Source organism: Calliphora vicina, chromosome 1, assembly GCF_958450345.1.
Source record: "Calliphora vicina chromosome 1, idCalVici1.1, whole genome shotgun sequence".
Lineage (NCBI taxonomy): Eukaryota > Metazoa > Arthropoda > Insecta > Diptera > Calliphoridae > Calliphora > Calliphora vicina.
The window spans coordinates 19,020,971-19,044,668 of record NC_088780.1 but is presented as its reverse complement, the minus strand read 5'-3'; the positions used below and the strand labels follow the sequence as shown (position 1 = coordinate 19,044,668).

The window sequence follows — 23,698 nt, the reverse complement described above, 5'->3', positions numbered from 1 at the left end:
TGTTCGCGGTATTTTTATTGTTTTTTTTAATTCTTTTTATAATTTTTAATAAAAATATTAACATGTGACCATATAGATAATAAAAGTTTTCCTTTTTTCTTCTTGCATTTACATTTAAACCAGTCTGCTGAAGTTCAACAGTAGACGACTTACTTTAAAAGTGATAACGACATCATTGATCCATAGTCACATGTCTGTAAAATTATACTAATAATACTAACAAAGCTTAAAGATTATAACTACTTTTTACTCTACTTTTTATCCCAGCGCAATTTTTCTGCATGTTGTTTTTAACAAAGGAATAAGGCACACATAATTAGACTTTAAAAATTGAATTTCTTTGATAAAAAAATAATATTTTACATACAAAAGAAACAAATTAATTAGTCATGTTTGGTTATAAATATATTCACGTTTTAGAGTTTTTATACCCTTTTTATACTTACAGGCATAGGTTTCTGACAACTTTTAGTTAGGTCTATGCTTATAGGTATGTATTTAATTAAAAAAATACAATAAAAAATCATTATACAAACGAATCTAAATTAAAAAATTTAAATAATTTTTAGAGTCCCAACGAAACCGGTTTTTTCTAGCCGATACCGAATCCAATAAATTATTATTCGACCAAACCGAAACAATTTTTAAATGCACTTTAATTTCCAAAAAAAATGTTATTTATGCAGCAGCGACTTTTCGTCTTGAACTGAAAAGTTTTGTTTAGGGAACAGGATGCTTGGACATTTATTTTATACTAAAGTGTTTATTTCTCCTTTAAAATTTCGCAATCTTTGTTTTTTCATTATCAGCCCAATTATGAATAAAAATTCCCGGGGAGTTTTTCCCCTTTTCTCTTTTTTTCTATTCAAATTCAATGGAAAAAAACTCCCGGGGACCAAACTCCCAAGGAATTTTTTTATTCATAATTGGGCTGTATAAGTTTGAATACTGTATACTGTTAATAGGCCGTTTTTTACCTAAACCGAAATCAAATGTTTGGACGGGCTCTACTAATATTTATGAAATCGATTTTTTCAAACACCACGTTTTAGATTAGAAAAAATGCTAATTTAACAAAAAGAAATTTGAAAGAATGTGTTCTACGGCTCCCTAAATTACAAATACTTCAAAGCAAGTTTCCATGTTTTATTTTCATTATACAAATGTAATTAAAAAAATTATTCCTTTAATTTTGTTTTTTGTTTTTATTTAAAAAATGAATTTTATATTAAACTAAATTAAAGAAAATAATTCGTTTCTTCCGCATATCAAATTGAACAATTTAAACAAATTTTATTAGATTTCCACAATATGTATTGCTTTTTAATATCGAAACTATTTAGTGAATGTGCTTAGTGTAATTAAACATAAACATTATGAACAGGCATTAAATGAGGCAATTTTCAAATTAATGAATTTCTGCACAAATCGAATTTAAATTAATGATAAGAGGACTATGATTATAAAAAAAATAAAAATATAAACAAATGTCAGTTTCGTACGTTACGGAAATCACCAAATTGATACTAAATCCCTAGAAGACTGCGTGTGTGTGATGCATTGGCGACACAAAATTTACACCAACTTCTTGGCCTCAAAGAAACTCTTCAAATGTCTCATTTGCCAAAAGCCCATACACACCAAGACAACAGTTTGGGACACAGACCACCAGAGTACACGGGAGTTAGTGCTTTCGCTAGTTTGACGGAAACGTTCTTCACGATAACGTTGATAGTTTTGCTCCTTGGTTATTTGATCGACTTGATCCAACAACTGACGTATGCGCAATTGTAATTCAGTCAACTTTTCCTTTTGGGCCACACTGGCATAATCAATGGCATGTTCGCCAACTTGTATATCCAAATGGACACGCAATTGAGCACCACTAAACCAGGAAGTACTGTTCGAGTACATACAGATGACATGTTCACCCGGTGTATGGGAGGTGAATGAGATACGGCCCTCTGAACTATAGACACGAGAGAGTATAATTTTGTCATCGCTGTCACGTACCTCAACATGCATGCCAATGCCGGGTGATGAGGGCATAAAGCCATTTGAACGGGGATCATATAATTCCACTTTGTAGTTCACTGTAATACAAAAATAAATAGTTAATCATGTTTCTGAGCCCATTTATTAGGTATAACCCACCAATTACTGTAGTCTCATCGGGTACCTCCTCTATGAAACATTTGCGTTCTGTTTCGGCAATATGGAAATATAAACCAAATACTGTATTGCAACAGGCCAACAGTGCCACTAAAGCTAGTAATTGTTTCGACATGTTTGAATTAATATTTCAATTTATTTTAACTAATTTATATTAAAATTCTATTTAATTTTTGTGTTTTTTTTTATTTTATTTAACTCGACACGTCATGAGAAAAAGTTTGACACTACACAAAATGCCAAATTGACAAGAAAAAGCTAGAACAAAGATGTTGCCATTTCTTAGTGAGTGTCTATGTTTACAGTGGGTTATTTTTTGTCAAATTTTAAAATCTAAATTCAAAAATAATCAAAGAATTAGGAAAAAAATTATAAGTTTATTAGAATACATAAATCCTTAGATAAATAAATCATTTATGAGTTTTATTTATTGTTTCCAATATTGATGACTTTTTCAAACAAAAATCAGAAAATGGATTTTAAAATAAAAATCAAACAAAGTTTTATGTTTATCAAACTAAATATAAAACTCATTTTCATTTTGACGCTAATCAAACAACACTGGGAACAAATCAAGGTCCCAGTAAAATATAAAAAATATGAAAAAAATCAAAGTTTGACGGTATTTTCATATTTTTTAAAAAATCATATTTTATTTTCTTTAAAAATTCATATTTTTTCCTTTAAAAATTCTTATTTTCTATATTGCCGGCCTTCGGTCAGGCAAAGTGTTTTAAAACTCTGGGTGCTAATTTTTAACTTTTAAATTGACCTCATAATAGTAAAACACCTGGAACACCCTGTTGGTAGGGCTATCAATGCATAGAGCATGTGATAGACAAAAGAAGTTGCATATTTTACAAAAATAAAGAAATTTGTTGACGTTTGCATAGATTTTTGTGAAATTTCGATTATTTTACAAAAATAAGCCACAAAGTGTGAATTGATATATACAAGATGGATTTAACTATATTAATAGGTATAGCTACAGCCCTATTAGCGATATTAGTAACACTATTTTTCTTGCAAAAGAAAAAACCCGAAAAAGGTAGGTTATTGCAAAATGCATTCGTATCTTAGCAGATATTTATTTCGATTCAATTTTATTTAGATGATAAAAAACCACAACAACAACGTGGTGTACCTCAACGGGCCCAAGAAGGTGTACCACGACGAGCTCAAATTGTACGCAATCAACGTAATCGCTTAAGGCAAAATGCTGCACCTGCTGCTGGTAACGCAGCGGCTGCCTTAGATAATGCCCTCAATGATGAAGACAGTGATAATGACAACGAACAAGGTGATATTCCACAAGGTCAAGTTTTAGATGAAAAAATGGGTGCCAAGAAGAGAGCAAAAATGGAACAAAAAGAACAAAAACGTTTAATGCGTGAACAAGAAATGAAAATGCGTGAAGAGAAAAAGGCCAAAGAGTCCAAATTGGAGGAAGAACGTAAAAAGCTAGAAGACCGTGAAGCCGAAGAAGAACGCAAACAAGTTGAGGCAGAACGTTTGGCCCGCGAAGAACAGGAGCGTAAAGAACATGAAGAGTATTTGAAAATGAAGGCCGCCTTTAGTGTCGAAGAAGAGGGTTTCGAAGAAGGTGAAGATGAAAAAGAAAATCTATTGGCTGATTTTATAAAATACATACAAGACAACAAAGTTGTGGTGTTAGAAGATTTAGCCACAGAATTCAAATTGAAAACGCAACAGGTCATTGAACGTATACAGGAACTGCAAGCCAATGACACTATAACCGGTGTCATAGATGATCGTGGTAAATTCATATACATTTCGGAAGAGGAACTCAAATCGGTAGCTAAATTTATCAGGCAAAGAGGTAGAGTTTCAATAGCAGAGTTGGCCGAAAGTAGTAATAATCTAATCAATTTAACACCTGTGGATACTAATTAAGTTAAGTGCAGGAGAGTTTTGTTAAAAATATTAGAGATAATGTAGGTATAACTTTTAATTTCCTGGTTCTTCATTTCTGTTATTGAATATAGTTTTTATTTTGCTTTTTCTAGTGTAAATACGAAAAATTAAATTGGTTTACTAACTTAAGAAACTAAAATCAAGGTCATATATCTGTATGGTGTTTCCACTGTGCCACAAATTGAAGTTATATTTTTATTCATCAGTTTAGAAGTCATCATTGTTTTGTTCTTAATAATTTAAAATACTGCAAGCTGTTGTATTTCACTCTGAGCTGTCAGAAATATGGACTATTATTAAGGTAAGTATTTTTTATTTAGTGATATTAAAATTAAGTAATTTTACGATTCCTGCTAAAAAGAACATTAATGTAATTAGTACTTTTGAAACACACCATGAGTGAAGGAAAAATCCGCCAGACAGCTGAGATAAAAAACTACGACTCCCACGACTTTTGTTTTATAACCCCCTCCCACTGTAACAGAATTCCATTGCGATCGAAATTGGAATTAATTCCGTATTTTGCTTCATCAGAAAAAGTGAGAGGAACATTATTTTTGGAATGAAAACACTTTCAATTTTTATTTTTACCACGAACTATTTCTTCCCATCAATCTTTATCGAAAAGTATACTTTGGTAAAGAATATAAATTCTCCACATGAATCAATCAAAACATTTTTAGTTTATTAGTTTAACATTAAAAATATATATTTCTTCCATTTAATTATTGCAAATTTACAAAAAAAAAAAACTACTTGTTTTCAGATTTTAAAGAGTCCAAAATTTATTCAGTCGTCCATATCATCGTCATCATCCATTTCCATTTCATCGTCGTCAAATTCATCTTCACTAGTTTCATCGGGATCGTTAGCCTCCAATTGACATTTGGGGCATTGACACACAAAAATATAATTCTCTTTAAGAATCTGAAAAACAAACACGCAATAATTAACATTTATTTCAATTCTATGGTTTAAAACACAAATACCTTTTGCCGGGAATGTCTACTTCTTTCCAATTGACATTCATCTAAATATGAAATACAAATTTCTTCACCCGGTTGTATGGCTTGTATGGCCTTTAGTACTACAATATCATTCGAGTATGGAAAAGTTGATTGGGCGTTTGGAACACAACTGTGATTTATTTTACTTTGCAGTAAATATAAACCTGAACCTTCATTGTTCAAGAATTCGCCAGCGACTGTAATTATATAAATTTGCAAATTGATTCAAATGCTCTGCATATTTTAATTGCAAAATACTTACATTCTCCCACTTTATTATACAGATCATCTATGTATTCATCCAATTTATTTTTATCCGCTTCGGGCATAGGTAAATCTGATACCTTCTTAACCCACTCTGCTAAAACACTAGTGGCCACACCTTGACTATTAGTACCCACCAAACCCATAAGTGTTTTAAAGGAATCAGGAGTAGTAAACTGCAAAATAAAATATGAAATAACATACAATATTCAAAATTGAATGCAAATAACTTTGAATTTACCAATGCAAACTCTTCTCCCTGAAAAGCTTCACAAAAAGCAGCAAAAAGTTGTTCCATTTGAATTTCAAAATTTTCACCCAGCATTTTGTGATAGATTTGCTGTTCCTTGTTCACAATCAAAGATTGGAATGATTGTAAAGTTTCCATAAATTCGGTTTTATTAGTGCTTTGTTGATACATGGCCATTAAACGTACCAAAAGCATTATGGTGCCAGTTTCAGGAGGATAATGCATTTTTCTATAAAAACACAAACAACCGCTCAATTACAACATCTTATAATAAATTTGAAAAAATACTCACTTCCATATTTCATTTAATCTATTAATGGGATGTGAATCATCAGCCCTATAATTACCCATACAGGCGACACGATGATATTTCTTTAAGGCCTCAATACGACAATCTTCCGAACAGTAGCGCACTTTGCACTTGGGACAGCAACAAAATTGTTCCAACCATTGTTTGGTGGGATCATGTTCCACCAGTGGTACCACCAAAGCTGGCTTACTGGCTAAACGTCTTACATTTTCGGTAACCGTTTCCAAAGGACGCATACAATGATCACAAGCGGCATAGCCATAAGCTGAATTCCAAGAGAATTGACTTGAGACAAAAGGTTCCTCTTCAAATATGACATCTCCCACGTTGTAGGCTTTTGTAGCCAACATGGCACGCCCCTGTAATAAATTTTGTCAATGTAATTGTTATATACAAGATTTTTGTAAAACTAACCTTTCCTGGTATCTCTTTAATATCAAAGGAATACATTTTCAATAGAATGTATTAAGTTAAACTTTAGGGTCCTTTAGCTTGTGATATTTGTTTTGATTTGTATTTATTTTTTTGTTGCTGCTCATCGGCATGTGCTTGTCACAAAATACAACGCTGCTTATGTGTAATGAACACAGTTACAAAGGCATGTTTAGTTGGCAATATAGTAAAGTTTGTGATACATTGATTTTTAAAGCATACTTTAAGGCATTTTTATTATACTTTTTACCAGCCTTTAAGCGTTTTCAAAGCAGAGTTGTATTTTAAGATAAAACGGCTTTTTAAATGTTTTAAAATTATTGCATTTATTTATGTAAATTATTTTTGAATAGGAGTTTGGTAAATGATATCATGTATACATGAAATTTTTATGCATGAATTCAATAATATTTGTGAAGTTAATGAAGGCATTATGACTGACTGATATCATGCATTTTTATGCTAACTTGACTGACCAAATGAAGCGTAAATGAAGGGATTATGACTAATTTCGTGCATTAATGACTTGAATTATATATTTTCTTAATTTCAATTAAAACAATTTTATTTTTAAGTTTCAACAATGTTTTTTTTATTTTTTTGTATGTTTATTTTCAAATATTTTAATATTATTTCTCATTTTTTATCTTGGAGTTAATTTTTAGAAACTACATTTAGCTTTAAGTTAAATATCACTTAAAATTATAAATATAATATTAATAATAATAATTTTGTTTGTTGTATTTTTTTTCTCATTTTGCAATGCAATATAATTTATGAAAGAATTATTAATTAATTGGGTTTTAGGTGTTATTTATAAGCCGGTTTCATTTGGTAATTAAACTTTTTATAAGTGTTTGTATTTGTAATATTTTTAGGCCTGGCTTTAAGCAAAAGTTTAAGATATTGCAATTTTACGCTTTTCTTTAAAACAATTACAATTTTAATATATTAAATTAAATTAAAATAATAAACAAAATTTACACCAATTATTTTTGTTGTTTTCATTTTTTTCTCAATTAAATTTTTAACAAATCATAAAACTATTTTAACATATTTGGCTTTAAATCATAATGACGCTTCTTGTGTGTTATGTTCTTTTAAATTTACTTAAATTAAACAATATAATCTTTCAAGTTAAAGTTTTGTTTTTAGATTTTTTAAGCTTCACATAACTTTAACAAATAAAATATTTTACCAATCTTGTTTGGATTTGTATTTTCAAAACTAAATTAAGTGTTTTGTGTTCTTAAATAAACTGTTAAAAAAACTTTATATTTTACATGTTTGTTTTTCTCTACTGGTTTCCTTTTTATAAAAACTATTTTAATATAGATAAATAGGCTTTAAATAAAAACTAAATTTGAAATATTGTTTGTAAATTGAAAAAGTGTTTGAATTTGTTTACCATTTGCAATTTTAGATAATTAGAAATTTGTTAATAAATTATATGATGTGAATTTTTATAAACATTTTCCTTTGTTGCTAAATTCTTTGCACTAAACTTTTAAATTAATATTACAAAAAAAAAGAAGAAAAGTTTATATATGTCTGAATGATTACCATAATTATTCTTTCATATTCACACACATGTTGTAGAGTTGTATAGTAATTATTAAATATTTAAATAATTATGCTTTGTTTTTAATGTATTTATTCACTAACAAGAGCCATTTCACGAGCTGTTGTTTGATTTAAGGCTGTAACAGCCGCCGTTGTTGTTAATTCCGCATCATCTGCTGATGAATTTGTGTTATTGGTGGTGTTTGATTTTTTCAAATTATCACAATTACCGCTTATCACATCCTTAGCATCATCATCTTCGTCGTCGTCCTCCTCTTCCTGCCCCCTTTGCTCATCCTCATTACTATTAGCATCCTCTTCGGCTTCATCGGCAAATGATATTTCCGCTTGAAGAACACTCGTATCATTTGTCGCTTTAACACCTTGTTCCACCACAATTTCCGTTGTGGACACACTATCCTCCTGATTATTATTGACTTTATCGTTTATGCTGTTGTTGTCCACATTATCATCGCTGTCTTTCGCCACCTTATCACCGCTGCCAAAAACCTCCTCTTCGGGTATGTCTTCGATGAGACTGCGACTACCCGAACCCACTGAGGGTGATTTGTTGTCTAGCGATGTGGCATCTTCATCATCGGACAGTTTTCTCTGTAGTATAGGATCTGAGGCTCTTAGAGAACTTTCTGACACGCCCACACCTTCACCGCTGGGCCGCAGCACAAGATAAAGCAATATATCCGATAGCGAAATAATACCAATGACTTTGCGATTCTCATCGACCACCACCAAACGATGGACTTCGGCGCGTACTATGCGCTCGAGGATGGTGTATAAGGTTTCGTCCAAATTACAACATTGCACACCCTCAAACCATTCATTGCGATGTTCGTTGGCTTTGCGCAAGGAGACATCGAGATCGTTGTACGTTTTTTCGGCTGCCAGGTTCTGTAAGAGGAATTGAATGAAAGAGAAATCATGAATTGTGAGAATTTGTAAGATTTGTTTTAATGCAATGTAGGAATTCAATTTTTGATAACTGAAATCACGTAATTTAATTACAAAATATACTTACAATAACATCAAATTTGGCATAGATATCAACTAAACGTCCTTCGGAATCAACTAAAGGTAAGGCGGATACTCTTCGCTCAACGAATTTCTTTAAAGCTGTTATAATGCTAGTGTGTTCATCGGCCACTTCGATATTATCATAGGTGCCAATTTTTAAAGCACGCAATTTCTTTTGCATATAAGAAGGTTTAGGCAATTCATTAATCTGTAACAAAAAATCATTAAAAAACGCCATTAATAATGAACATTAGCAAAAATAAAGAAAAAGTGTGTTCGTAAATACAATAAATTTGCAGCATACTTGGCATCACTGCTTAAAGTCTTCTTCTTCTTTGAAATTATCATTCAACTGGAATGACAACAGTGATGCCAAATTGTAAAAAGTAAAACGCCGTAAAGACTGACGTTTTGCTTAAAGCATTGAAATCAATCCAAAAAATTAAAGAATCATTTGGAACCATGTTAAATTTCAGCACAAAATGTATTGTATTTATGAACACTCTAAAAATATTTCCCATTTCTCCTTTTCTACTTACATATAAAAACAGGAACCTTAATATACGTTTATGGGTTAATATATATAATACATTGCCCGTTGCGGGATCTATAACAGGTAATCGATGTATACGATTGTGTACGAGTATCTTAATGGCATCATATAGCGAAGCATCTGGACCAATACTAACTAATGGCATCACTTCATTATGTAAAACACCTGTTAAATCAATTTATATGAAAAAACAAATTAAATGAATATAAAATCTAATTAATAATTGTAATAATATAAACTTACTTCTCCATGTATCTAATTTGTGCTCTTCCAATTGTTCTATTGAGGCATTCGGTGATTTATAATACATTCTTAAGATTTTTATAAAATCTGTTATGGTCAACATTCCAACAAATTGCTGTTTCTGTGAATCCCAGAGCGGTGCGGCACGCACACCATTATAGACTAAAGCATAGAAGGCTTTCTTAACCAATAATTGTGTATCGAAGACAACCAGTTTGGCTGATGTGGGTATCAGATCGTAACATTTGTGGAAACGGAAAAATTTTACAAATATCTGAGAATCATCTTCTTCTGCAAAGAGAGACATAAAACAAACAAGAACAATTAGTAAATTATAGGGATATTTAAAATAAGAAATTAAGAACAGAAAAAAAGAGTTTAATTATGGACCTGACCGGTAAACAATTTTAAAATTTTTGCATAAAAAAACTCTTAAAAATTATTTGGAAACCGAGTGAATTTCATATAAATAATTTAAAATTGTTTTCTGCTCATGTTTCCGAATCAGGCTCTTAATTGTTGTCTTACTAATCTTCCATATTAATAAGATTTGGAAATAAATTTGACACTTTTAAATTTAGTAAACTTAGTTTAAAAAAAATAATTTACAACGTTCCAGAAAATATCTCATTTCTTTATTAGTCAGTCGGTAATATCGAGAGAAAATAATAAAAAAGACCCAACAAGAAATATATCTTATTTCTGGAGTTCCACTAAATATTCGGTATAGGTGTAGTATTAGGCCAAAAATTCGTACACGCTAGATAGATTTAGTATTAGGCCAAAAATCGGACAGTATTCGGGAAAAATGTAGCTGAATACAAAAACTTTTTTAAAGAAATCAAGAAAGATAGCTATTTTCGACTGTGCCGAATCTTATATACCCTTCACCAAATTATACTTAAAAATATTTTTATTTAAACAAAATTAATTTATTTTTAAATTGTTTTTAAAAAATTAGTTTAAATTTTTTTTAATAGTTTTAAAAAAAGTTTTTTCCAATTTTTTTTTTTTAAATTTTTTTAATTTTTAAAAAAAATTTTTTTCAAAAAATAATTTATTTATGACAAAAAAAAATTTTAAATGAAAAAAAATTCGGTTTAAAAAATATTTTTTCCGATTTTGACCTATTGTAGATCCAACTTACTATAGCCTTATATACATCGTTGCAACGGACTTTGAAATGTCTATCATTAGATATCCATATTGTCTATATTAATGACTAGTTATCCAGATATAGATAAAAAAAATAGGCCAAAAATCGAGGTTTTCCCGGTTTTTTCCTAATATCTCAGCCATTTATGGGCCGATTTCAAATAGTCGATTTTAAATAGCAACCGAGCCGGAAGTATTCCCAATATATTGATGTATGTAAGTTATTTGGGGGCTTCGGAAAGTTGATTTCAACATACAGACGGACATGGATATATCGACTTCGCTATCTATAACGATCCAGAATATATATACTTTGTGGCATCGCAAATGAAAAATGTAGAAATTACAAACGGAATGACAAACTTATATATAACTCAAATACGAGACTTATGTCAAAACCGGTTCCCTGAGGAGCACGGACCACATTCCTGGTAAGAATTTTTTTTTTAATTCGCAGCTGACAATATTCACAGGGATTCAGTGAGCCTCAGGAATTTGTCCTGTCTGGATCATTGGTGAGGTAGGTCACTTCGGAGAGTAGGCTGTGTCTGTGGTTTAAAACCCAAAACGGGTAGAAAATCGTTGGACTGTTATTTGAGCTAGTGACAAATTTCGGGCCATCAATTTTATCTTACTAGGTGCTGTTAGACGAAACAACAGGGGATTTAAAAGTAGCAGATAGGAGTTGGCTAAGTACTCAGGAAACGTGGCATTCGTGATATAATGATCGCTGGTCTTGGTTTTCGGTCGAGGTGTGGTGTCAGAACCACTCGGCCGGGAGTCAGAGATCATATATGGGACTGGTTTACCAGGCCGTATGCTACTACGAACAAAGTCAACTATTGTGAATTGTCCCTTGGAGGGAAATGAATATTGCATGGGAACATAAATTTCACATGTTATTGTCGAAAGGGGTTATTATTTTTTGCGGAAAAAAAAACATTATTAATGGAACTTTCCACCATAAATTTCAATGGTAAAAAAAATATGGTTTACTGAATTTCGTTGTGTCGCGCAGTTGAGGTCTCTACATCCGAAACAATTGAAAAAATTGGCCGATCGGAGATTGAAAGTGTTAGAGATTGTGGAAGCCATTGGCATCTCACATGGCTCAGTGGTTTAAATTTTGAATGATCACTTGGGTATGAGAAAGCTTACCGCAAGATGGCTGCCTTGTTTGCTCACAATGCGCAGTTTCCATGGCAAAACTCCATGAATTTGGCTACGAATTGCTCCCTCATTCGCTATATTCTCCAGATTTAGTACCGAGTGACTATTTCTTGTTTCCAAACCTAAAGAAATGGCTCGAGATTTGACTCCAACCTATTTTGATGACTTCAAACAAATCTTATTTTTTGGAAGGGATAAAAAAAATTTGGAGAAACAGAGCTCAAAGAAGACTAGGTTGAAAGAGATAATGATTTTTTTTATCCAAAAAACCTGTGTTTCATTCAAAAAGTCATGGACTTTGCCCCCATTTACATATGGGGCATTTCATGTCAAGTGAACCAACTTTTGAAATCGATGTCTTCCGATCGGGATGAAATTTGCACCATTAGTTCTATTGGATAGTAACTCAGACACAATTTTTTAACAAGATTGGTCGAGAACTCTCTGATTTAGAGGGGGTAAAAATTTATCATTTTGGCCAAGCAGGTGTTTTTTCTTATCCAAGTAATTTACTACCTATTGTTCTTAGCAAAATGTGTCCCAAATAGTTTAGATAGCTCTTTCTTCAATCTTTCGAAAAAAAAAATATTTACAAAAAAAAAATAAAAAATTTTTAATATTTTTTTTCCGAAATCAAAAACTTTTTCTACTTTTTTTTTAAATGTGCCCTTTTTTTCTTAAAATAAAGCTTAGATATTTTCCTTGAAGGCCTCGCTTAGGGGGATACGAGTTCGGTATCTATCAAAATAAATGTTTTGCAACTCAAAACATAAAATTTTTGACTTTTTTTCAAAATGGACCCTTTTTAAATTTTTTTTTTAGCTCAAACAAAAGCTGAGATATTTTTATTAAAGATCCTTATGGTCGCTTAGTAGGATGCGAGTGGGATATCTATCAAAATAAATATTTTGTAACTCAAGACATACAATTTTTGACTTTTTTTGGCAAAATTTTTTCAAAATGGGCCCTTTCTTTAATTTTTTATTTTTTTGCTCAAAAGAAAGCTTAGGTCCATTCCTTTAAGATATTTTTAGTCTCTTAGTGGGATGCGAGTGGGATATCTATCATAATAAACAATTTATTACTTAAGAAATACAATTTTTGAATTTTTTTTTTGAAAAATCGAAATTTTTTTGACTTTTAAATTAAAGCTATGTTATATTTTTGAGCTATCATATCAAAATTATGATATAATGCACTAAATTTCTTGCTCCATATCGAATGTAATCTCAAATACGATAAATTTTACTCGATATCGAATGAGATAATTCGGCCCCCTGTTTTTTACTACATCCTTCACATCGACAATGCTTTGAAGAACCAACAAGATTGGAAAAAATATTTTTTTTTTAGAAATCCACTCAAACATTATTTTGAAACTGAGTGATTTTCAGACAAACATTTCAATTGTTTTCTGATCAGACCCTTAATTAAATTACTAAAGTCATCTAGAATCCGTTACCCGTAAACTTTTGTTCCAAATTTAAATAAAATATACAGTTTTAAATGAAACTTTAGCATCAAGTAGGTATAAACATAAAATTTTAGAAGACTCTCTCCCATTTTCTCAATCTCTGGTTATTTTTTATTGTGATGATAAACTGACAGTTCTCATACAAAAAAATGTTAATTAATTAATATTGAGAAAATGGTGGTTTGTCTTTTTATTTAAAAAACTAATAATTTATATATTAATTTTATTTTAAAACCCCAATTAATGATTTAACTTACTATTTTGTACACTTTTCTTTAAAATTCCCGCTAAACAACGCTTCCATGCCTGGGAAACATGTTCGAATTCTTTAATACTCTCTAACGGATAAATTTCAATATCTGGATTCGGTTTTTGACCAGGACGAAGGACCAAGCGACCGGCATGATTTGAATAGAAATGGAGTTGTAACATGCGGACGAAATCACGGCAAATAATAACGATAACACAACAGCGCGGCGCGGTTGAGAGACAAACGAACTTGAGCGTTTAATAAACGCGATTTAACTCATTAAATTCGTCGTTAAATTTGTTGTTGTTGTTGTGGTATGTGTGTGAATGAATGAATGTGTTTGTATAAAAATGCATTTAGAACATTTTATCACAATAGATCAAATACAAAAAAGAATAAAAAAAAAATAAACACAATTTATAATTTAAAATAATTGTTCATTTCACACTACTAATAAATCTACAACAATAGAGAAATAAATAGCGACGACTAGAGACACTATTTTTTTTTTTAAGAAAAAATAAAAAGAAAAACTAAAATAAATAAGAAAAGAAACTAGGAATAAAAATAAAAACACTACTACTGCAGACGACAGACATTAAATCAAGACAATTTCATTTTATTGTTGTTGTTTTTGCTTCCTTTTAGTCGTTTTATTTTTGTTTGATTGTTTGTTTTGTTTTTCACTAAACGTGTGTAAATTAAGCATGTGTTGTTGTTATTGTAATTAATTGTTATGAAAATGAGACATTAATGTGTCAGTGTGTGTGAAATATTCACCAAATCAATGTTAAATCACACTTATTTACAAACAAATGATTTGCAAACAAATGATTTTCTTTTTGTTGTTGCGGTTGTTGTGTCTTGGGAAAATTTATGTTACGACAACAATTTTTAATAATGATTTATATGCAGTTGGCTAATTTAGAAAAAAAATGTACAATGTTGAAAATGTTGTGAATTAAACGAAGCAAATGAGACATAAAAGCGATTTATTTTTGCTAAAAAGCGATTTTTTTTTGTAACAAAACATTTTTCTTGAGGTGGCTTTACATGGAATACAGACATGACCAACACCCCAGTTGGCCATGTCTTCAAGACATTGATAGGAGCGTGGCAATATACAATGGAAACTTTTTTGATAAGTCCGTGACCTTTTGAATTTCCGGTCTCTTAACTGAAAGAGCAAAACTGCTCCTGTCAACAGCCATCTGTCAGTTGACTCCTGACAAAATTTGAACAATCTAAGGCTTCTCACATGACTCAATGGTTTCAATTTTGAATGATCACTTGGGTATTACAAAGCTTTCCACAATCGGGTGCACACATGTGCAGGCAAATTGCTCCCTCATCCGCACTATTGCCTGGATTTAGCCCCGAGTGACTACTTCTTTTTCCAAACCACACGAATGGATCGGCGGAAAAACATTTGACTCCAATCTTACAAACAAATACCTATTTTGTTGACCTATCTGTGATAAATATTCAGCTAATTCAAAAATTATAAAAAATTCGTGAGTCAAGGATTGCAAAAACTTAGCATTTGGTAGGACTATCACATAAAACTACTTCAAGACATGATAAATTAATAGCAAGAGAGTTTAAGAATTTCCCAAAAATTTCTCCCCGGGAGGTTATCAACAATGAAATTAGTTCTAGAACTATTAGTGGCAACGCTAATGAGACTGGTCTTGGTTGCTATCGTCCCGTGGAAAAACTGCTCGTATACATTTTGCCAAGGAACATTTATACTGGTAACAACATAAATGAAAGAGGCAGTGATGGTAGAATATTTGTAAGACGACCGAAGGGAAAGAGACTGGACCCCAAATACACAAATAAGAAAGCTAAGACCCCTTTCACACTAGGCAATTTAGTTCCGCAAGTCTCTCGTGTTTGTAGATGCCAGAGGTAATGTCGGGTTAAGGAGAAGAAAATTTTACATGCTGTTTTGTTGTTGGGCAAGAGACTTGCGCAACTAAATTGCCTCGTGTGAAAGGGGTCTAAGTTTGGCGGTGGCAATATTATGATGTGGGCGACTATGTTTCAGGCAAGCTATGGGTCAAATTCATATCATAAAAAATATTACTGGATTCATTTTGAACGACTTTATCCTAGTTTGGAGATTCCAGCACGACAAGTATTCCAAACACTTCTATAGTTGTGGTTACATTCCAAAGAGGTACTTGTTTTAAAGTAGACTGCCCAATCGCCAGACCTTAATCACAAAATATGGACTCAAAAGGAACTGGAACTGATACCACTGTCTTTAGGTTATCGTGAAGCTTTGGAAAATCTATTTCAGTCAACATACGGCCATCGTTAAATGGACTTTTCATGAACACATCAAAAGTATAATTGTTGCCCATCAGTGATTTTTTTGAAAAACCCCCACCCACAGTCTCTGGTGGGAATCGAATCCGCAACCCTCAGATTAATAGTCCAGCACTCTATCGACTAGTCTATCGGGGCACCCTTCGATGTCAATGTTTTATCTTATGATTTTACCAATCAATAAACCAAAATGGTCGGTAGTAATCCAGGCGATCAGGCACTGATCCAGGTCAACCATTTGTGGTGGGGGAAGTTTTAATGAAGTAAATTTTATTTTACGTTTCTCTTTTTTATACTAACACTTTTCGGTTAACTATAGATAATAGATCCGCACCAGCAGGCGAAATATATTCAATATTCACCCCTATCGCGAATCAATATTTCACATGAAATATGTTCCCTTTTCCCATTTTTCGTTCATAAACTTTGATCACGTGAAAAAATTCCCCATGTTTGGAAATTTTTAGATGAAATTTTGTAAACAATAAACAGCTGTTACGAACAAAATCAACTATTGTGAATGAAAAGTTCAGGGGAATATCACGATAGCAATTTTCCCTTCGAGGGAAATGGATATTTCATGGGAACATAAATTTCACATGTTTTTCATGATAGGGGTGATTATCTTTTCAGACTCACAAGATTGTGATTAGTTAACATATACTCAAAACTATGTATAAGGGGTCTTTGATTTGTACAAAGTTTATTCCTATTATTAATACTGTTGTAATCGAAATAAACTAGGGGGGTTATATCTTAAATAGAATCGATAAAGACAATATTCCAATTTCAGAGTAATTCGGAAGTGTTTTCTTTCGAATTCCCTGTCTCAAAAATCTCTTAAATAATTTCGTTACAAACAAAAACCGCCAAGTTTCTGTTATTTATTTTTTTTTTAAAAAAAAGTCTTTAATAATAATAAATTTCTTTAAAAATACACAGAAAATTACAATAATTGTTTGTGGCTAATTAATTTGTTGGCATTAAAAATTAATGTAATTTGTTGTTAGTTATACCTCTTCAGTTTTGTTTTATTTTTATTCTTTTCTCAGTTTTGTTTTGGCCAAATGCAACAGATGTGGCTAATTTTTTTCATATTTTGGGGTTGGTTGATTATATATATTGTATATATTTACATATATTATTTAGCATGGCTTCGTTGGGGGGTTTTTGTTCAACAATTTTCGTAATTAACGCCACGACCACAAAATAAACCAGACAATGTTGAAAAATTTAATGACGCCTTCAGGAAGCCGTCCTACTATCTATCTATTGTTTTGCAAAATGCCATATTATATATGTAGTGGAAAGGTAGTGGAAAAGCAAGAAATAAATTAAACAAAAATCTTTTAAATTTATTTTCTTTGGCAATGTATCATGAGGAAAAATAAAATACATAAATCTTTCTAATGCTTGTACCTCGTTCGCAGTAAATTCCTTTGAATGTAAATGTAAATTATTTTGTAATAAACAAAAAGAAAAACAAATACAAAATTCGTTTAGTTTTTAACTGAAATTTAATTAAAATAACAAAGTATTGAATCATTTTGTAAAAAAAGGCGTCAAGGCAGGTATGTATGCAATAATGACGCTACTAAATGTTAAAAATATTAGAAAAATTCATGCTATTTCCTTTTATTTTAAATGCATATAATAAACAGAGATTTTCTTTAATAATTCTAGATAATTTTTTTACTTTTGCAAGTAAAATTGCGAAAAATGCAAATTTCGCTTTGATTTTAATTTACCTTGACATTTGCCAACAAAAAAATATGGCAGCACACTTACAGTAAATGCTACTGGCAGCATCAAAAGCTTTTGTTTACATTTGTTTTTCTTATTTTTGTATTTGTTTTTGTTTTTGATAACACACAAACCAGTAAAGTTTTGTGAAAACAAATAATACAAAAAATATACCTACTATTTGGTATAAGAATAATAACAACAAACAGTATTTGTAAATGAAAATTGTTGTTGTTTTTTTTAAATTGTAAAAACGTTTTTCGTACAGGCTGTGTTACATAGAATATATAACGTGTATTAGTTTGACAGCTTAAATGAAGTAAATCTATATAAAAATTAAATGGTCCATATATGTAATGGCATCACGTGAGAACGGCTGGAGCGATTTGGCTGATTTTTTTTTATATTCGATTCGAAATTTTCAGGAGATGGTTTGTAAAGAAAAAAAAATTAAAAAATTCCGGGTAAAACTCTGATTTTTTTTTGGGTTCTAGTCAACTGTAATAAAAAAGCTCCCTAAAGTATGCAGTACAAATTTAGATATTTTATTTGCAAATAAATAAGAACAGGCAGGTGTAGGTGGGTTGGAGTAAATGCTACCGGGCGAAGCCGGGGCAGTCAACTAGTATAAAATAAATAACTTTGGCATCTTATAAGGAAATTATGGATTTTCGATTATGTTCCAAAATGATTTTCAGAAAGTTATTTCGTTAGTCGTTTATATTTTTTTAATTCGCCTTCTTGAAGAAATTCTGAAAAATTTTGGAAAATTTCGATAGCTTCTCTGTATGTGAAATCCTTCGCAAGACTTCCTGTTGCATGTCCAGTAGCAAAAGTCTGACTAGGAAGTTGTAAAGAAAATCTTTAGACACGCATGGTGGCGGGGTTTTTCGCACTTGGCGATAACAAGAAGCGATTTCTTTGTTTAGAATTTCCCCAGCTGCTCCCTACTTCCGGTTTGATACCAAGTATCATCTGGTAATGCGGTTCAGGAGCCCGTCTTTCCGCAGCTAGAGTGAGAAGGCGTACAGTTGAGTAACATGAATGGCAATACCACTGGTTTGGATAACAATAGACGGAAAACTGTTACTGAAAATCAACTGTTTTTTTGTCTTTTTACCTCCTGTCAGCCTAGTTTATTGTTGTAGAATCGGACAAAGTGCCACAATCAGTAGCTTTATCCTAAAAACATTTTATTACTGAAACCACAACTACTATTTCTAGATCTTTGGTTCTTTTAGGATTGCGATCAAAACGCGTATCTCATTGGATGGTAACCACTCGGGTATTTTCCTCAGCATTACATCCTACCTAACATCGTTTAAAATGGATCTATATCCGATTCCAGTCACAATATTTTATGATATGAATTGATCCACCGCCAAACTTGACTTTGTCCTTGGGGTGCAGTTTCTTTACCTTCGACCGCCATACAAATGTTCTCCCATTACTAAGTCTTAAATTGCATTCGGATCTAAAATTCAGTATCGACCAGTTCTTTGGCAAATAAGAAATAAGAGTTTTTTTTGGAGGGGCGATAGCAACCAAGACCAGCCTGCCTCATTTGCACTGCACGAAAATTAATTTCCAATTTCATATTATTGATAACTTCCCGGAGAAAAAATTTAGGGAATTTCTTAAACTCTCTTGCTAGCAATTTTGACGCTGACCAAAGTAAAAGTACTTGAACTATAGGTTGTTCATGACTCGCTTTGAATTACGTAATATTTTGTCATAATACTTTAAAAGCCCATTTGAAAACCTGGTCTTAAGTTATTTTAAAATGTTGGACTATCGATAGTGTGCTGGACTATCAACTTGAAGGTTGCGGGTTCGTTTTTCGCCTGAAACTCTGGCTGTATCTGCAGACAAGCAAAACGCTTCGGAGTTTGTGTTTGTTTTATAAACATTTGTTTGATAAATTTTCTATTTGCATCAGGAATAATTTTTTTTGGAAGTAAAGAAACCTATTATTTTTAAGATATAAAATTTGGAGCATAACAATTTTTTCAAAACAAAATTCTATGGTTATCTCAATCAATTTGCTGTAAATTGTAAAATTGGTCATTTTTGGAATTTCATTTGACACATAGTTAATAATTCCATGAAAAGAAACTTGAAATATTATTTTTAAAAGAAGAAAATAAATGTACGAGCATCCAACTGTCACCCCCAAATCCTTTTGGTTTTTTTCAACACATTTAAAATCCTAAAGTCCTATTTGGACGAGATGACACAAATTTTCTTTTAAATAGGTCAAAGTTGTTTCATTGATCAAAGTGCGTTAAATGTTTTCAGTATTACTGTGCAGCAAAACAGACAATGTAATTCTATTTTTATTTTAAAACTTTACATATGCAGACATTTTATCATCTAACATACAGAAGATATTAAAAAAAGGTTTACGGATTTGAAAAAAGCACATATAAATCATTAATATTGAATCGAACTAAAATGTTCATGAAACTGTAACGAGTAACCGAATAGTCAACAAAGTATGGCAACACTAAAAACCAGTTGCCTTAAAAACCGTTATATCTAAAACAGTGATGCTAAACAGGCTGTTTTCTAATGCTAAACATACAAAAGATGACAGATTAAAAGCATCTAAATATTTTGGTTTAAAACTCTCCAGTAAAAAGAACAAATTAGTTAAAATAAAAAAAATAATATAATTTCTTCTACATTTCAATAAAACAATCTCCTGATTTCTTATTTAATTATTAGTATTGCTGGTATGTGCATTAAAAAAATAATAAAATAACCCATTTCAAAATACTAATGCAAAGTCCAAAAAGATAATTGAAATATTAAATATGGATAAAGATCTCACATCAAAAAAAAAAGAAAAACATTTAAGTAAAAAAAAATTAAAAAAAAGAAATAAATAATTAAAGTATATAAACAAACAAAAAAAAAAGCCCTGTATAGACAGACTAACGTTAAATGAAAATAAAAATCTTGCCAAATTCACGCCCACAAAATAACCAAAAAACAAAGATTTTTTTTTTTTTTAAAAAAAGAAAATTAATAAATAAATATGAAAAATGTTGATGAAGCTTATGACAAATGGAAATTAGTTTGTATATATCAAAATGAAAATTAAATTTTAAGCATGATAAAAAAGAAAATTATAAAAATGTTTGAATTAATAAAAAAAAAAATTGTTTAATAAAATGGTTGTCATCATGTCTGCAGCAGTGTTTTTTTTTCTGGGCTAACAAAAATTATTAAATAAATAATTGAAACTAATTTAAATTAATTTACAAATAAATAAATAAATTAAACCGTTTAGGCAAGAGACTGACTACAACAGCATCGGCGAAAATACACACACAATTTTAAACAATTTATTTATTTATTATTTATACTAATAGATTCATACTATTTTCTATTTTAATTTATTTATTTTTTGGTGGTGGTTTTAAATATTTTGTTTTGATTTTAGTTTAGATTTAAGCACATTTCTTTTTTTTTAAGAAAACATCCGTTTTAGTTATTGTTTAGGGGATAATTCAAATAATTATTTTAAATATTATTGTTTTATTTATCTTTAATATTTCTATTTTATTTGCTTGGCTTATTTATATAATAAATTTTTTAAACACATTTAAATTTAAATTTGATCATCTCAATATCGTTCTAAACATCTCGAAATTTCAAAACAAACTGAAAATAAATTAGTTTCAAACACCAGCACTCTTTTTTTTTTGCTCGCATTTTTGTTCTTATTGCTATTTATTTTCAAAAAAAAAAATAAAAAATGTTGTATCAAAACGACACAAACAAAAATTAAGAATACCTTGTGTAGATTTTCATTAAGTGTTTTTTTCTTTTTTGCAAAAACAAATACGGGGGAATATGCTCAAAAGAAAACAGTTTCAATAGATTTTTCACAAAACTATGCTAAACAATAAAAATCTCAGAATTGCCAGATGGATTAGGGGGAGGACAAATTCAACAGTAACAAATAAAAAGCGAAACAAAAAAATAAAATGTTTGGTAAATAACTTAAGTATCCCTTAATAAAAATAAATAACTAGTAAAAATCAAATCATTAATATTTCTTCTACTTTTTAATCAGATTTATTTTTTAATAATGCTTGTATTTAAATTCATCGTATAATATTAATCAGAAATCAATTAAAATTAACCGATTTGTTGAAATTCTTTATCCCTATTATGACTAGCCATGAGCCCATGAATTTGTCTTGTTTGGACACATTTTGCCAATGTTTTGTTCCTGTCCACACCACACAAATTCATGTGTGGACAAGAAATTGCCCGCTTGTCAAGACAGGATTGGAATACCCTACCCTTTAATAAAATACCAAAGAAAACATTCTGGCAACATTTTTCCCACAAGATAAATTGGCAAAGAAAACATACACACACACACAAACATGCTCCCTACAATTACAACAAATCATGTTATTCCATTGTTTTGATAGTACGAGAGTAATTGAGAAAATAAGAAAAACAAAAACACTACATCTCAATCACAATGAAATGGATTCATAAACCGTTATTTACAACATATGCACACAAACATATGTATATAAATAAATGTACATACACATCTGCTCAAAATAATAGATACACCTAATTGGAAAAAATTTAAATGGCGGTAACATTGAAAATTTCCTCGCAAGCGTTAAGAATACATCATATTATTAAAATTTCTATCTGGCAATGTCATGTCAGTCAAAAATCTGGCAACTATTTGCTTTCATGTTGATTTTTAAAAACGAATTTATTTGAATTACAAAAAATTATTTGCTCATAAAAATAGATACACATCAGTAATTTGTAATTTGTTTATATACAATTTTTTTTTTGTGCAATTTTTTGTTCCTATTTACGTGAAACAGTAAGTATAATTTAAATTTTAGCAACAATTTTATAAAAAATAGGACTCTTTTGAAGAAAATGGGACGAAATCATCATTGTACCGAAGATGAGAAAAAAATTGTTCAAACGATGAGAAATCAAGGAAAATCATTACGGGAAATAGCAAAGAGCATAGGAAGATCTTTACATTTTGTCCAAAATGCTTTATCTAAAAAACAAAAAAGAGAAACTCGCTGTAGACCAAAGAAAACCAGTCCAGAAACAGATAGGCGGATCGTCCTTATGGTTAAAAAAGACCCTTTCATATCATCGAAAGCTATTTCTGCGGAGCTATGTAACGAAATCAGTCCACAAACAGTTCGTCGTCGTCTTTTACAAGCTAAATTGCCGGGAAGAATTGCCAGAAAAGTGCCACTAATGCGCCAAAAAAATATCAAGACAAGATTAGAATTTGCTAAAGAGCACTTACAATGGTCCGGGTGTGAAGGCGAAAAAAAATGGAGAAATATTTTATGGAGCGACGAAACAAAAATAAATTTGTTTGGAAACGACTGCCAAAGAAATGTACGCCGACCAAAAGGAAAAGAATTCCACGTTAAATTTACAAAAAAGACGGTAAGACATGGCGGGGGAAACATAATGGTTTGGGGTTGCTTTTCATGGAATAGTGTTGGTCCGATATTCCGAATAGAATATACCATGAATGCTAGTGGGTATAGAGACATATTGGAAAACGTATTGCTTCCATATGCATCGGAAAATATGCCATTAATATGGACATTCCAGCAGGACAACGACCCAAAACATAGTTCAAGATTAGTTAAAAACTGGTTCTTGGAGAATAACGTACCTGTTTTAAGCTGGCCCAGCCAATCCACTGATTTAAACCCAATAGAAAACTTGTGGAGTGAATTAAAGATAAGGCTTTCGAAGGAAGTTTTCAAAAATAAAGACGATTTA

General features: G+C 30.9%; 4 protein-coding genes across 13 annotated transcripts in view; 1 reads left to right on the top strand and 3 right to left on the bottom strand.

Moving 5' to 3' along the window:
- Window positions 1–1,178: 1,178 nt before the first annotated feature.
- eca (eclair) lies at window positions 1,179–2,348 on the bottom strand. The gene is made up of 2 exons (XM_065498690.1): window positions 2,155–2,348; window positions 1,179–2,093 (listed from the first exon to the last, which is right to left on the bottom strand). The coding sequence occupies exons 1-2, from the start codon at window positions 2,285–2,287 to the stop codon at window positions 1,576–1,578; spliced, it is 651 nt and encodes a 216-aa protein (XP_065354762.1). The 5' UTR covers window positions 2,288–2,348; the 3' UTR covers window positions 1,179–1,575.
- Window positions 2,349–2,998: 650 nt separating this feature from the next.
- Window positions 2,999–4,255, top strand: Ddrgk1 (DDRGK domain containing 1). Of its 2 annotated transcripts, XM_065498582.1 has the most exons (3): window positions 2,999–3,220; window positions 3,284–4,127; window positions 4,200–4,255. In XM_065498582.1, the coding sequence occupies exons 1-2, from the start codon at window positions 3,130–3,132 to the stop codon at window positions 4,084–4,086; spliced, it is 894 nt and encodes a 297-aa protein (XP_065354654.1). In that variant the 5' UTR covers window positions 2,999–3,129; the 3' UTR covers window positions 4,087–4,127; window positions 4,200–4,255. The 2 variants fall into 2 exon arrangements, with proteins under 2 accessions (XP_065354654.1, XP_065354585.1); XM_065498513.1 differs by having other exon boundaries at window positions 3,284–4,255.
- Window positions 4,256–4,783: 528 nt separating this feature from the next.
- Window positions 4,784–6,505, bottom strand: Smyd5 (SET and MYND domain containing, class 5). Its single transcript, XM_065498214.1, has 6 exons — window positions 6,353–6,505; window positions 5,921–6,297; window positions 5,620–5,857; window positions 5,377–5,554; window positions 5,097–5,311; window positions 4,784–5,034 (listed from the first exon to the last, which is right to left on the bottom strand). Exons 1-6 carry the CDS (start codon window positions 6,386–6,388, stop codon window positions 4,897–4,899), a joined length of 1,182 nt encoding a protein of 393 aa, XP_065354286.1. The 5' UTR covers window positions 6,389–6,505; the 3' UTR covers window positions 4,784–4,896.
- A 427-nt stretch (window positions 6,506–6,932) lies between these two features.
- SNF4Agamma (SNF4/AMP-activated protein kinase gamma subunit) overlaps window positions 6,933–23,698 on the bottom strand; it is a 279,015-nt gene continuing 262,249 nt past the window's right edge. For 5 of the 9 annotated variants that reach the window (XM_065516510.1, XM_065516351.1, XM_065498135.1 and 2 more), the window contains 4 exons: window positions 9,762–10,052; window positions 9,505–9,692; window positions 8,970–9,173; window positions 6,933–8,842 (listed from right to left, as the gene is read on the bottom strand). In XM_065516510.1, coding sequence (XP_065372582.1) covers window positions 8,024–8,842; window positions 8,970–9,173; window positions 9,505–9,692; window positions 9,762–10,052 — 1,502 coding nt within the window. In that variant the 3' untranslated portion in view covers window positions 6,933–8,023. The remainder of the gene's footprint in view (window positions 8,843–8,969; window positions 9,174–9,504; window positions 9,693–9,761; window positions 10,053–23,698) is intronic. The other 4 variants (XM_065498054.1, XM_065516434.1, XM_065498290.1 and 1 more) reach the window with 1 other exon arrangement.